General features: G+C 48.7%; 1 protein-coding gene across 1 annotated transcript in view; it reads left to right on the top strand.

The window, feature by feature from the left end:
- ccser2b (coiled-coil serine-rich protein 2b) overlaps positions 1-1,866 on the top strand; it is a 37,837-nt gene extending 35,971 nt beyond the window's left edge. The window contains exon 15 of the mRNA XM_067244110.1: positions 1,529-1,866. Coding sequence (XP_067100211.1) covers positions 1,529-1,866 — 338 coding nt within the window. The remainder of the gene's footprint in view (positions 1-1,528) is intronic.
- Positions 1,867-16,129: the final 14,263 nt, after the last annotated feature.

Below are 16,129 nucleotides of genomic sequence, written 5' to 3'. Positions count from 1 at the left end.
TCTCCCCCCTCCTGCCTCCTCTCCCCCTCCTGCCTCCTCTCCTCTATCTGCCTCCTCTCCCCCTCCTGCCTCCTCTCCCCCTCCTGCCTCCTCTCCCCCTCTTGCCTCCTCTCCCCCTCTTGCCTCCTCTCCCCCTCCTGCCTCCTCTCCCCCTCCCGCCTCCTCTCCCCCTCCCGCCTCCTCTCCCCCTCCAGCCTTCTCTCCCCCTCCCGCCTCCTCTCCCCCTCCAGCCTCCTCTCCTCTATCTGCCTCTTCTCCCCCTCCCGCCTCCTCTCCCCCTCCTGCCTCTTCTCCCCCTCCCGCCTCCTCTCCCCCTCCTGCCTCCTCTCTGCCTCCTCTCCCCCTCCTGCCTCTCCTCTATCTGCCTCTTCTCCCCCTCCTGCCTCCTCTCCCCCTCCCGCCTCCCCTCTCCTCTCCCCCTCCCGCCTCCTCTCCCTCTCCCGCCTCCTCTCCCCCTCCCGCCTCCTCTCCTGCCTCCTCTCCCCCTCCCACATTCCCTCCCCTCCCTCCACCACTCATGTCTTAAAGTGTCCCTCTTAGGCATGGTCAGTTGAGGACCTCACCCTACCACATGCAGGTCACCACTGTTCTGTAGCTTCACACTCTGTGACCTTTATCTTTCCATCTTTGTAACTCCACGGTTGTAACAGCTCCAATCCCTGGAATTGACCTGCTTGTTGCAAACTGTTAGTATACTACACTGTAAAGTTGGCTAAGAACACAAAATAGGGCAGTAGTGTACTGTAATCGGTAGTTTACAGGGCACGCTATCTACATGTGTTTGAGGCAGATCTACTCCAAAATAATGTCTGTGTTGACTGTAAAGATCTGTTGTGTAACTTATTGTCCTCCACAGGGATCTAAGATGAGACATTCTGTGGCGGGAGGGGGGGGGGTTGGTCTCTTGTGTGCTTTTATCCAACCTCTTGCCAATTCTGTTTTAATCCCATGTTTGCCGCTGTTATTTAATTTGTGCAATACGATAAACTGAGAACACAACTGGTTATACACAATGCTCTAATTATTTATATTCTGTATGTGTACATGATATACAATATCTTTGTCTGTGTGGAATTGTCACCGAATTGTGAGCTTGTGAAGAAAAAACATATATAATTAAGGAAATATGTCAATCTGAAAAATGCACTTTAAATGAATGTGTAGCGTTGAGAAGTGGAGGATGAATGAACTTGAAAGGTGTTGGCTTGCTGTTGGACATCTCTGACACTTCTCAGAACGCTGTTGGCTTCAAACTCGGAGGCTTCAACTGTGTGACTGAGCGCTCCAATAAACACGGCGCCAAACCTATTCACTCATCTGTCGTACTTTGTCTTTTGTGTGTGTGTGTGCGCGCACGTGTGTGTGCCTGCTGCTGGCGTTGCCGGTGTGATTATTAGGCTCTTATCTAGCTGTGCCTGGTGTGTGTGAGGCACCGGCTATTTTTCAAAGCAAAGCCCTGCAGGACACACACTCATAACAAGTCATCGGTCAATTCCTGCACGGCTAGCCCTGCCCTGCCCTGGCCCAGACTGCCCTGCCCTGGCCCAGACTGCCCTGCCCTGGCCCAGACTGCCCTGCCCTGGCCCAGACTGCCCTGCCCTGCCCTGGCCCAGACTGCCCTGCCCTGGCCCAGACTGCCCTGCCCTGGCCCAGACTGCCCTGGTCCAGACTGCCCTGCTCTGGCCCAGACTGCCCTGCCCTGGCCCAGACTGCCCTGGCCCAGACTGCCCTGCCCTGGCCCAGACTGCCCTGCCCTGGCCCAGACTGCCCTGGCCCAGACTGCCCTGCTCTGGCCCAGACTGCCCTGCCCTGGCCCAGACTGCCCTGCCTGGCCCAGACTGCCCTGCCCTGGCCCAGCCTGCCTAGCACAGCATTGTCTGCTGACATCAGACTCTCACAGTCAGTCTAGTCTGTATTGTCTACAGACACACTTCCTCTAAGCGCCTTTCTGTTGTGGGGCTCGGTCTGACATCAGTGCATCTTTACTTTGTCTTATCCTTTTCTTTCTCCCTCATCCGCCCCCTTATTCTTCTCCCTCCATCCCCTCCTTCCCTCCCCTCCTCCTCCCTCTCCCTCCTCCTCTCCATCTCCTCCATTGTTTTAGTAGCATACATAGCCTCCAGACTTGGTTCTCTAACCAGTTGACACCAGAGGTGATTTATCCTTCACATTGTGTGTTGAGAGCTGTCCTGTCTTTCCCAGGGTGACGAGGCATTTGATTGGCAGGTTTGTTGCTCTGAACATCAGGACTGTTCCCTGCCACCTTCACAGTATCACTGCACTCTCACTGCTCTGACTGGCGGCTTCATTTCATACAGTTTCTCAGTTCTTCACTCTGTGCCCTGGACATCTGTCTACTGGGGTTTATGTGTGTGTGTGTGTGTGTGTGTGTGTGTGTGTGTGTGTGTGTGTGTGTGTGTGTGTGTGTGTGTGTGTGTGTGTGTGTGTGTGTGTGTGTGTGTGTGTGTGTGTGTACATGCCCTGTGTGGCAGGTAACAAGCACGCACACTGTTTGTCAGTGCAGGGACAAATGTACGAGTCCAGTCTAAATGGAGACCCCAGTGCAATAAACTCACCTCAGATTCCTATTACTCACTCTTACTATGGTACTTACTGGGTGGGTTGGTCAGCAGGACACACACACCAGATTCACGGCAGGTCTGCTGGCTGATCGTCTACTCCTCAGATTCATCAGACAGATTGCTGAGAAGCAGCCTGCTATCTCCCACTGTAAACAACCGAGAGACCTGGACTGCATGACAGCTTGTGCTTTTTAAGTTTCCCTGAACTGTAGCTGGTCTAGCAGCACTCAGCAGTATCTTGATAGGAGAGGTCAGTGTTGATGGTTTAGTGCTTGGTTCCACTCGCTCTCCACTTTTAATAGCTGCAGTCGGTGCAGAACTTTACACCGACTGAAGATTGTTTGTGAGGTGATATCTCTGAATTCTGTTCCCTTCTGTAAACGTGGCGATCCCGAAAAACTTGTGTTTTAATTTGTGTCCAAGGTAGAACACAAATATCCTTCAAATCGCTCAGGGAGCAGAGCCTCAAAGCCTGTAGGTGAGCAATTACATCAACTTGTGCATGATTGCACTCAATCAATAAATCATCAATTCATGAGCTTCGTAAATCATGTTTCCTCGTGTTACAGCACGGAGAGCGAGACCGGAACCAAACTCACATCCCATAATAAGCATTACTTCATTCTGGTCTTGATGACACATTTACATGGTTACACAGGGTTTGAACTAGCTAAAAGTAGATCTGGTTATGTGGGGACAGACTGGCTCTGCAAATGAGGACTCCAGGGATTTGTTTGGCTTCATGTGTTTCAACCTGAAGATTTGAACCCTAAAATGTATTTTTCCCCAAAGGGCTTGAGCACTGCTGCCTCCATGAAGGTTCCGTCATGTTCTCCAGAAGTCATAACCCTCGAGGATAGATAGTCAGGTGATCTTCATCCTGCACCAGTCCGACCTGACCAGTTGTATGAGCTTCATCAGCTGTCTAGCGCCTCTTCTTATTCACCACACTCTGAACCTCTCCCTTATTCTCTTCCATCCTCCCCCCCTTCCAACCATTCCACCAGGCTCTGGGCTTGTATGAAGAAGAGAATGGGTCTTTCATAAAATAGCAATTATCATGTTAGCTAACACAGACGAGTGCCCTGCAGGTTAGTAGGTAGCTCAGCTGAGAGGATGAGAGATAATGGGCCTATTGTTAACGGGAAAGTGACTCGACGGGCCAGATAGGAGATATTATCATTCAGTCATTCAATCGTTGTTTCTATTCACACGGTATATGGCTATTGTTTGCCTAATTACTCTAGATGCTAATCTGTAGTTATGATCATGCTCAGCTGAACAAGAAGAGGTGAGAGCAGGGATGGTGGTGGGGTGACAGAGAAGTGTCTAGACAGTCTGATGGTGGAACAGCAGACAGCTGACGTCCCTCGGTCGCTGTAATATCTCACCTGGTTTGTAGATGCACCTATTTGTCAGTTTGAAGGGGTCCAAAATAACAACTGTGTCCTGACGCTGCTGTTATTGTGTCTCTGGAGCTCTGCCGGAGAGAAATGACCAACAGCAGACAGCAAACTCGCTCCGGTAGAATCAAACTTCCTATCCAAACTGCACCTATCAATACATCCAGCAGCAATACACCAGTATACCGTATACACAAAAGCTTCAACAAGAACAGTACAGAAAGCTTGACACACACATTCAGACACAGGCACGGGGCTTGGCACGTACACTTACACACACACACACACACACACACACACACACACACACACACACACACACACACACACACACACACACACACACACACATACACATACACATACACATACACATACATCCACACACACACACACAAACCTCAGCTAACTTTGTTGTGAATACTGCTGTTCATCACTGGCGGGGTGTGCAGAGCAGAGAGGCAGAGGAGAACTAGAGAGGTATACCCCCCCCAATCTCCCCCTCTTCTCCTTCCAGCTCCCCTTTCAAATATTCAGCTGGGCTGCAGGCAAATGGGTTCTCTCAGGGCCCCAAGCAAAATAACGTGTGTGCGTTCGTGTGTGTGTGTGTGTGTGTGTGTGTATGGGCGTGTATGTTTGAGTCGACTGCTAAAAATCACAGCTGTAATCATCTCCCAAGTTGCTATAGGCAGCTCTCTCTCTCCCTCTTTCCATCCTCCCATTTCTCACTCAACCTTTCTCTTCTCATTTCCCCCTTCATCATCCTCGTGGTGCACCATTCAGCCTAGTTCCTCAGTCCCCTGCATCCCCCCTCCCTTCCTCCCGCTTCTCTTATCCCTCGTTAAACTGAGCTTTCCCCTCGTGCATTTTTCTGCATGTTTGGCAAATTCATCAGTTTATTCTGTGAAGGGAAGGAAAAAGGAGAGGAGAGAAGAAGAAAGAGGGCAGAAGGGGAGGAGGAGGGCATGGGTGGGGAGGGGATGGGTGGGTGGGTGGGAGGGTGGATGGGTTGGTGGAATAGAGAGGAGCAAACGATGGGAGTGGAAGGACAGGGAGAAGGGAAAATGTTGGAAACGAGGGAAGTGGATGAGTGAGGAGATGGAGGGGGTGAGGAGAGGGTAGGTGGAGGGGGTGAGGAGAGGGGAGGTGGAGGGGGTGAGGAGACGGGGGTGGAGGGGGGGAGGTGGAGGGGGTGAGGAGAGGGGGAGGGGGTGAGGAGACGGGGGTGGAGGGGTGGGAGGTGGAGGTGGTGAGGAGAGGTGGAGGGGGTGAGGAGACGGGGGGTGGAGGGGGGGGAGGTGGAGGGGGTGAGGAGAGGGGAGGGGGTGAGGAGACGGGGGTGGAGGGGTGGGAGGTGGAGGGGGTGAGGAGAGGTGGAGGGGGTGAGGAGACGGGGGGTGGAGGGGGGGGTTGAGGGGGTGAGGAGAGGGGAGGTGGAGGGGGTGAGGAGAGGAGAGGAGAGGGGAGGTGGAGGGCGTGAGGAGACGGGGGGTGGAGACGGGGGGGTGGAGGGGGTGAGGAGAGGGGAGGTGGAGGGGTTGAGGAGAGGGGAGGTGGAGGGGGTGAGGAGAGGGGAGGTGGAGGGGTTGAGGAGAGGGGAGGTGGAGGGGGTGAGGAGAGGGGAGGTGGAGGGGGGTGAGGAGACAGGGGTGGAGGGGGGGGGGAGGTGGAGGGGTGAGGAGAGGGGAGATGGAGGGGGTGAGGAGAGGAGAGGAGAGGGGAGGTGGAGGGGGGTGAGGAGAAGGGAGGTGGAGGGGGTGAGGAGAGGGGAAATAACACTAGGCCTGCAATCGAGCAGAGTAACTTCCCATCAAATTACCCCATTGTTGAGAAACAGCAGCACCATTTTACTTTAAATGGTGCCGCGCCTAATCCTTACTCCGCCATTTTGTCTCCTTCATGTATGATGATGATTGCAATTGTTACAGTTGTTGTGATGGGAGAATACTATTGGGACACAGTCGCCACCAGCAGCAGGAGACACAGGCCAGGGTGTGTTGATAAGATGAGCGAGTGGATTCTAATAAGGTCTGTTCTGCCTGGTCGCAAGATAACATAATGTGTAAAACATAATGTCAAGCCCCACCTCCAGGAAAGCTAACTCAGTGGTTTCGGATGCTCATTATAAGGTGGAAAGCAGACCACAGTGTGATATATCTGAGACCAGGACAAGATGTTAGCGACTCAACAGTCTTAATCAACCTATGTTAAGACACCGCATGACAAAATAATAGTGATGCACAAGTCCCTCCCTGACTCCCTCTCTTTAACCTCTCCAGCTTTCTATTTCCATCTCTCATGGAGTCTCCCTCAGTCTCTTTCCCCCCCGTTCTCTCTCTTCAGCACTTATGCTGTATTTCTTTTTCTCTCCATCCTACTTCTACCCCCTCTTCACCCTGCCTTTGTCACTCTCCCCCCCCCCCCCTGCTCATCATCTTAATTGCTCATAATGGGATATGCTTGAGCGAGGGAAAGAGAGCAATATGATGACCTACTGGCAATAAAAACAAATATGGCATGGAAGTACAGTATTAAAAAATAAGATTATGTTACATAATAATACTACTTAATAAATAATAATAATGGTATTGATATGAATCCTATGTTAATATGAATAACCAGATAAAACCAGAATTCTAAAAGTAGTAATATTATATATATGACATTGATCTGGTTATTCATATTAACATAGGATTCATATTTTCTCAGCTGTGTGTCTTCCTCCAACTTCTAAAGGGTCTTTAGAAACCCCCCAGCCCATGTTTCAAAGTGTGAGAGGACCCTTCCTTCCTGCCCCCCCTCTCTACACAATACCTCACCATCTTCCCCCCTGCAGTAGTTCTCTGTGAGCAGTAATCTAACTAATTCTATTAACTGTTCTCAGTAGGTAATTATTGGTTGTGGCCGATGGCTTTATCTAGCTGGTGGATTCCAAATGATGAATCGCCTACAGACAGTGCAGTAGTCTTTTCCCCGGGGACAGTCGGGGTGAAAGTGTGGCATTTTGTGCAGTACGGGATGATCATCACTGTCATCCCAGCCTCCATGCCTTGAGTGTGTGGGAGCATCTGACAGCCGAGGCAGAGCAGGCGAGGAGAGAGCCACTCTCACTCTGCTGGATCGTCCCCCGGGGAGCCCGGGGGGGAGCGGCTCTTCCTCTCCTAATCGAACAGATAATCATGCTGTTTATCCGGTTCTTTGCTCATGTGTTTGTTTGTGTGTAATGCTCTGGTATTAGAAATGGTCTGGTTTTACATAAATGCGAATAGTTCAAATGACAGGTGTCACAATGCGTGCCTTCCATTATAATGTCCATCAGAAAACTGAGGAGAAATAGCCAGGTAGAGAGAGACGTGAATAGAAAAGGAGGTCAGACAGTTTCAGAGAACAAGAGTGCTCTCTGAAGAAACCCAGTACTGCAGTTGCACACCACACCACACCACACTCATGATATATGTGCTACCGGCTGTGAGTCTGCTCACACATACATACGCCTCAAGAGAGCAGACTACAGCTAAACTCCCCGCTCCTCTTAGATAACACCTTGTTCTTTAGTTCGGCAGGCTGCCACCGTCATGTGGTGAGCACTGCAGTGAGACCTGGCCTCAATGAGACTAAGAGCAGTGTGTGAGCTCGGTGTGGGATGCATCGTACAGGTGGACTTGCCCAGGCATGATGGAAGATAATTAGGGGATGTAATTACACAGCCGGCACTTCTGTTATAGAATCAGATAAACGATCGCTACTGTAGCTGATCCAGCCAGCCAGCTAGAAAAGCAGTCAGCCGGTTTGTTAGAACACCAGCCAGCCAACTAGAACACCAGCCTGGCAGCCAGCTTGCCCATCAGCTAGAAAACAAGCCAACCAGCCAGCTAGAACACCAGCCTGGCAGCCAGCTTGCCCATCAGCTAGAAAAACAAGCCAGCCAGCCAGCCAGGAAACTAGCGAGGCACAGAGTGTTAACCAGAGGGGTATTGAGACAGAGGGAACCAAGCTGTAAGGAATCAAAGGAATGCTAAGGGGCTGGAGACACAGTGGCGCTTGGTGCTGTGCATGTAATCACTACTCAGACTGGAGGGTTTGGGGAGGGGAATTGTTTCAGAGGGAGAGTAAAGGGAACGAGTTCCTGTTTGCTGCCTGGACAGATGTTGAGGCAGGGTGGCTCCTCCTCACCTGAGCTCCCCTGCTCTACGCTGGGGGGGAGGGATGGAGGGTTAGAGGCCGCAAGAGTATGGGGAGGAGGGCTGCTTTAGAAGTCAACATCAATACCACCTGTCTCTTGCCTCAGGACACTTCCATTCACTCTAGCTCTCTCATTCCAAACATCTTTATGTAACATCCTTAGTCAGCCAGCGAGCCATGGCACAGCCACACTTCCCATCTTTCAGTGGTGCGAATCCACCACAAACAACCTGTGACAGCAAAGTCACTGAGCATCACACCGAAAGTTACATGATGAAAGCATTCTCTAATTTTCCCTACGTCACAAAGCTAGTATTTTGTCCATCCCTATTTCCTGAAAAATTGCACAGTAATCACGTCAAAGCACTCTGCTGATTTCGGGGTTGGGATCTCTTTTGCTGCCAGCAGCAGAACTTCAGCCACCACGTTTGGTGTTGACGTCCCATCGGAATATTTTGACATTTGTCATCGCTATGGAAACATTTCCATGTTCCATTTTTTCCAAGTCCAGAAGTAGAATTGGTAAAGTTATTGGATGGTGCTGCCTGCCAACACCATTCTCTATGGGTTTAAAGCATAAAGTGAAGAACAGCATGAAATCAAAAATCTGGATGGTTCGCCTGGCTCATTTTGATGCACGTATCTCCATGCTTATGCATGCAGGTAGTACCATTGTCTTCATATCTAATAAGTGGCCACAGTTAGAGTTTGAAAGGAAAGTTCAGCCCGGCTTTCTGTCCAGTGTCTATATTGACTTTTAAGAAAAGAAGAAGGAAGAGAAACTCTGTTTGATTTAGGGGGCCGGAAACTGAAAGCTTTATTTTAGTTTGAACTGTGTTATTGCCTTTCGTATCCGAAGCAACACGTGCCACAAGTCTAACAGAGATGTGATCTCCCCTCCCTCTATCTCTGTCATCTCTGACAGGTCCTGCAAACCATCACGAAGAGAGGCGGAGGAGCCTTGTTCTCCTCTGGATCTCTCCGTCCTTCTGAGAACCATAAACAGAGCCAGATAGCTCATCAGAGAATGTGGTAAAGAGGCGGGAGGGGATCAGAGAGGGGATAGGACACAGGGAGGGGGGGGTTTGGTGTGAACGTGGAGGCAGAGGAGAGGAACATGAGGGGAAACGGAGGTTGGCTGATGTTGGTTTTGATTAAATAGATGAAGATACTATAACGGAACAGACACACACACACACACACACACACACACAGCTAACAGACTGAAATAGTTTGAGGGGGTTTTATGTGAAGTGCTCATGTGCCCCTCCTGCCTCCTCAACACCTTTCTGTTTCCCGTCTATTCACTAAACCAGTCATGATCTAGTGAGGGCTATGACATCCCTATCATTAGCCAATCAACTTGGGCAGAGGACAAGGGGCTCTGAAAGATACTGTCGTTGGCCAGAGTGCCCCAGGCAGAGGTAATAGTAGGGGGAGTGTCAACGGCAGCTGGTTCAATCAGCAAAGACCACAGATGACTGTAGGAACCGCTTTCCTCTGCATTGCATATCTCAGTTTCTCCCTCCCTCATTATTTCTCTCTTTCTTGTTCTTCCATCTCCCTCCAACTCTTTGAGGGGCCCGTGTTGGTGCCAGGTAGGGTCCAGGTGTTGGACTCTCCCAGCTTTCACATTGGCACACCAGCAGTCTGGCTTCCGAGGGCTCTACACCAGACATCTGGTGCTCCACCTTGGCTCGGGTTTAAGAGAGAGAGAGAGAGAGAGAGACAGAGAGATTAACAGAAAGACAAAGAATAGCTTGTTAGGTGCCCTAATCATCTCTGGCCAGTTCCCCAAATCATTTTCTAATCTTCAACCTAAATCAACATCCACTCCCCCCCCCCCCCCCCCCCCCCCACCCCCACACACACACACACAAGCCTACTTCCTGCATTTCTTTGGGGTTCATGAATAATGGTATTTTTAAAAAGTACCTACTTAATGGAACTTTTCTGAGCTGAGTGTGTACCAAGGTTTTAAATGTGTGTTGTCTGTGTCTGCCTTTGCTTAAGTGTTTGTGTGTCTGTATGTCTGTGTGTCTGTGTGTCTGTGTGTCTGTGTGGTGTGTGTGTGTTTATAAGCAGAAGCTAGAAACCTTAAATGTTGTTCCATCTGGAGACATCCATCTCCAGCAGCTTCCAGAGTAATTACACAACCTTGTATGTGTTTATCCTCCCAACAATCTGCCACACTGCGAATCCCCAACAGTAATTGCGCAGTCAAGATGGGTGGGGTGTTGCCCCTTCAGGGCCTCCATACTTCAGAAATGTCTGTGGATAACCCATACTGTGTCTACTTTAAATAAACTGAAGTCAGTAAACAGGCTGTTTCTTCTGCTTCTTGTTCTTGTCAAACCTTTGACTGCACTCTAAACTGTGGATGGCAGAGTGTCTGGCCTGGTACCAGTTTACCTCTCTCCAGCCTGCCTAGTTGCAGGGGAGCTCTCTCTGCCATCAGCATGCTAATAAACAGCTTTCCCTCTGTCTGTGGGGGGTGATGGAGGGACACACACACACACACCAGGGCCAGAGACAGATTAGCTTGGAGAAGACTGGCCATCTGTATCAGTGGGCAGAGAGGAGAGAGAGAGAGAGAGAGAGAGAGAGAGAGAGAGGAGAGAGAGACAGAGAGAGAGAGAGAGAGAGAGAGAGAGAGAGAGAGAGAGACAGAGAGAGAGACAGAGAGAGAGACAGAGAGAGAGACAGAGAGAGAGACAGAGAGAGAGACAGAGAGAGACAGAGAGAGACAGAGTGGAGGATGGTAAGGAGAAAGGAGGGAACAGAGAGAGAGTGGGGGTGAAGGGAAAGAAGGAGATAGTTTCTGGCTGGTGGTCTGGGAATCCACAACGCTAACAATCACTAGCATTGGAGATCAATACAGTTTTATGTATTAATTTATGTGATCCACTTGACCACCAAAGTTCTGGAGGGATGCCTAGAGATGATTCTAGAAGGACAGGGAGACATAAAATCTTAAAATCAAATAAAACAGGACAGGGCAGGGAATTGTACAATACTTGTGTGAGAACATTGTTTTGTATCTAGGGGCAACCACTTCCTCCCCCACACTGTCCCAGGTAATCCCAGTCCCTCTGCGGCTAATTGGAGAGGCTCGAAAAGGATTTTCTCATCTTAGTGATCTGTGCTCCTGCAGGGGTGAGACACACAGTCAGTTCCATCAGAACCTCATTCCAGAGCATGTAACACTGCATGTGTGTTTTTCTATGTGTGTGTGCCCAAGAGGGCTTGCGGCAGAGAGAAAAGGTGTGTATGTGCCTGTGCCAGTGAAAGTGTGTGTGTGTGTGTCTTTCTCTCTGAGGTGATTTCCTTGCCCCCATACATCAGAGAGGTAGTGTGTGAGGGGTCCTGTTAGTTGTAGGGGGTTTGACCTAGCTGGGGAGTTGTGTATGAGGGGGGGGGGGGGGGGGGGGGGGGGGGGGGGGTCAGTGTTCAGGAGAATAGGAGAGAAAAGAAGAGAGTATAAACTGCATGCAAGAAAGGAACTGCATCCTTCATGGCAGACGTGTGTCTGTTAGTCTGAGTGTGTGTGTGTGTTTGTCTGCACATGTGCATATTTATCTGATTCTATGCTTCTGTCTGGATGTATTTGAGCTCAGTCTGGTTAATTCTGCCTCTCCGCCTTGCGGAACATTCACACACAACTTGTATGATCGGCACTGTGTGCTGTTGCCTGGCAACCGTGGCGGCTACATTTGTGAGGGGTCTGTAGGTGTGTGTGTATAGTGAGGATGAGGTATGCGATGGGGTGAGGAGTAGGACTTTGTACAAGCTTTGGATTTAAGAGAGATCCCAAATTAGTGCTGATGCATTATGGGTACACCTCTGCTCCCCAGTGAACTCATTCTTAGTCTGTGATGTAGGTACGTGAGAAGCTTTCTTCCGAACAATCTTCATCTCGGATAGTCCTTATAACCTGCATTGACCTTAATGTACTATATGGTTTTTCACCTCACAATCAGAGAGACAAGTCTGTAGCTACTGAAATGTATACACGACACAGTATGCAATTGATATTTTCTGAGTGTGTGGTGTGGTGTGATGGGTGTAATTGTGTGTATGTCTGTGTACGTGTTTAGATGTGCGTGTGAAATAAAATATTCATGACTGTGTCTAATGCCTAAGTATTTGCCGAGAAACTCTCTGTTGAAGCCTCAGGGAACCTGTATCAGTACAGCAGGCTCGTGGAGGTGTACCTTCTATGAATACATCCTGTTCTGACCTATGCTCCACCTGTCATCTCTCACTTCAACTAATGGCTAATGACTACAGTTCCACTGCAATTAAATATTCTTTGAAAATTAGCTCTGCTGCAGAAGGTTGAGCTTCTCAGCTGCTGTTGCACCATTGACACAGCAGTGGGGAGATGGAGAGTTGACATTCTCGAAACAGCGAGTGGGGTGTAAGATAGGTCTGAGTACTGAAGAAGTGAGCTGGAGGAAGAAGGGTAGGTGTTTTGACATTTGCAACCATATGTTTTGTCAAAGACGAGTACAAGTGTGAAACACAGGACTTCAAAGCAGACAGGATCACAAACGGTATAAAAGCCTCCTGTTGGTAATTTGCCTTTTCAAAAGCAAGGCAGATACAGCCAGGCTACCTAGTACATCCTTTCTAAAAACAACCATGTTTTATTGCAGCACTGTGGTTGAATAGGACAAAGGATATGATTCCAGTCATAGGATTACAAAATAGGTTTCCTAATGAACTCAAAAGAGCTGGCCTGAGTGAGGAAGTTCTTTTAGGACCTAAACATTAGTGGTGTTTAATTATTTAGAAATAGTTCTGCTCATTTTATGCATAACAAAAGGATCCCTCCACAATCATAGTCAAACTACAAAAGCCACAATAATAAAATACATTGTAATTTAAGAGTAAATACTAAAGCATTAAAACTGACAGCAACACTCTAAATGTGAATCCACACTGAAGTGATTACTTTTCCTTTGTCTGTCATAGATCTGCCAAATGTCAACTTGGTTCTCCTCTGTATTTATCTATCTCTCTGATTGGAGGAAACATTTAATCAACCCAGCAACACGCTACGCTCAAATTGGTGGACAATGTAGGATAGTATTGTGATTGGAGAAAATGAGTTTTTACATGAGTTTGCCAGGCATTTTATCAGTGGGAGCCTCACCCCCTCTGTAGCTGGGGTGGGTCTTTCCTTTCACTCTTTTCTCCATTTTCTGTCTTGTTCTATCTTTAAGTCCCTCTCTTTCCTTATCTCCTTCTGTCAACCGCTACTTCTCTCACCCCCCTGCCCCCCTGCCTCCCTCCCTCCCTCCCCCCTGCTTCCATGCCCCCGGGTAGTGGAGGGATTAGCAGCCTAGTATGCGAGTGTGTCAGGGGGTGATAAGTGTGGGTGCCTGGGTCTCTGTGCTTCCATCGTCTTGAGCCTGTCTCCCAGGTTCCCATTGATCTCAGGTCTAACAGGCAGGCCCCACGGCGGAGCTGCATGGCTGAGACACGGCTGAGACAGTACATTTGGAGGGCCTGAGCATAGAGCTCTCCCAGGAGGCCTGGTCACAAGAAGGAACTCCATTTGTCCACAAGGAATGAATGGCTGTGTTCAGAGAAAAGGGAACAAGAAACAATTACTGCAGTATGTGACTCTGTATGTGTCGAATAGTGTTTTAATATTTTCTGAATGTGGGCATGTTTACAAGGTAGTTGATTCGAACACAAGTTTAGTAGAACAAAAACATGTCCATAATTTACCATAGAAAAATACAGTACATATTTTGATTTTCTCCACTGGCAATACACATCCCCCACTGCACACACAAACTGTGCTGGGGTGTTAATTTAGAGCCCAAAACAAAGGTAATCAACCATGGCAGGAGATAAAAGACAACTGCATCGATTCTGCCTGGCTGGATCAGCCACACACACACACACACACACACACACAGGTCGATCCCCAGCGGGCCTCCCAGTGTCAGCTTGTTGGAAAAGGGAAGGCTGTGAATGTCTCAGGGGTGTTTGATAGCATGATGAGGACTGTCAGAAGGGTGTGTGTGGGAGAGAGGGTGTGTGGGAGAGAGGGTGTGTGGGAGAGAGGGTGTGTGTGAGAGAGGGTGTGTGTGCGTCAGCATGTGAATCATGTCGTCTGGGGAATCTCAATCCGCCTGTGCTGTCATCATCGGCGTCATAAAAGTTGTCAGGGACATAAAAGACCGTGACATGTTTAAGAGGCTAGCACTGTTCACCGTTTTACGGCCCTCCCTTTTGTCTCCTCCAAGTGCTCCGAGCAGCCGCCGTTCCCATATGTAACCTGCCCCCCCCCCACCCCCCTGTCCCGTCCCCTTAGTGACTCCCTGGGACTGTGAAGTGGGAAGACAGCAGGGTTTGAGATTCTGACCTCAGGCTTCCTTGTGACCAGCCCCAGGTTTCCTTGCAGCCCTGAGTCCTACAAAGGCTGGCCCTGGTGAGTGGCTGGGGCTAGAGACAATGCATGTCTGATTATGGGACGGCTGTTCCTCCAAGGCCAACCATTTTAACTCACTGTGAACCCCATAAAGTCATGGTTAGAGATGATGCTCAAGCTACAAGCCATAGTAAGCTCACTTAATTACCAGTTATGATTCCAGTATCTCATCATTAGCAGCAACAAGTCATTTTGTGTTCTACTTTAAGATAGACCTATAATCTGGAGCTTTCCATTTCTTTACATAAATCTTCTCTCCTCTCCTCTCTCTGTCTCTCTCACTCTGTCTTCATTTTCAAAGATAGGTCCTTGAGTGTCAGAATAAAGCGGGATAACTTTATCCCTGTTTAGCCCTGGATACAAAGCAGTAGATCAAATGTGCCACTCCCTTCTCCTACCCTAGCCAGATATCAAACTCTCAATACTTCCAGAGATTAAACCTTCTTAAGCATATCCTTACCTTCACCTCCCGTGCAGGACACACTGATTATCATAAACGAGAAGTTCCAGGGAGAGAGAGAATAGAGAGAGAGAAGGGGGAGAAAAGGGAGAAGGGAAGAGAGGAAGAGAAAGAACGAGGAAAAGGGAGAGAGAAAGAGGGGGTGAAAGGACTGTGAGAGGGAGAGAGAGCTTAGGAAAGAGAGAGAGTTGAAAGCAGAAAGAGACAGAGAGGATAGTAGCCAGGTACTTAAAACACCTTCAACCTGCTACTTTCAGCTCTTGCAAAAAGCTACCCACAGTGATGACAGTCATTCAGTTGCAAAAAGTGCACTTTAAAAATATCCCTCTGTTTGGAAAGAGACTAAATAACATAAACTTGCTTTGGAGGTTTGAAGTATTCATATTACATGAAATAATCATCATTGTTGGTGAGGAAATTACTAAGCTATGAAAGGTTGGGTAATATTTGAATCTGAGACAGGAAGGACAATAAAAGGAAGTGGCTGTGAAGGATCTCCAGGAGGGAAGAGGACCCCTCCTTGTGGATCCCATTACATGTATTAGATGCAGAGGAAGTGGTGATTTCCTGGGGGCAGATATGCATTGTTTGAGTATAACTATCACATGATGTACAGTAGCACAAGCCCTGCTTTCCTCTGTTTCCAGGACTACCTGGTCTATTTAGCTATGCACAAAGGTGCAGAAACACCAAAACGCTGCCAGAAATGTAACTTTTAGACATGGAAGCTGACTCAAGCTAAATTATGTGTGTATACCGTAGGATTTGAGAAATATTAAACAAAATACACTGGCAAACATGCACGAAGCTATTCATCTTGGGCAAGTGCTGTAGAACTTCCTTCATAAATAATGTTCAAACGGGCGAAATGAGGCAGAATTTGACAAGACACTCATGACTGTGATCACTGTTCTTATACTGCAGCGTTCATAAACAAGATTATGTATGTTCGATGTCAATGCACAACTCATGCTATCTCCCTTATCATTTGTTCATCTCTGTACATCTAGTTCTCTCTCTCTCTCTCTCTCTCTCTCTCTCTCTCTCTCTCTCT

The sequence above is a fragment of the Osmerus mordax genome, chromosome 10, assembly GCF_038355195.1.
Source record: "Osmerus mordax isolate fOsmMor3 chromosome 10, fOsmMor3.pri, whole genome shotgun sequence".
Taxonomy (NCBI): domain Eukaryota; kingdom Metazoa; phylum Chordata; class Actinopteri; order Osmeriformes; family Osmeridae; genus Osmerus; species Osmerus mordax.
The sequence above is the reverse complement of the archived record's forward strand: the minus strand, read 5'-3'. Positions and strand labels throughout refer to the sequence as shown.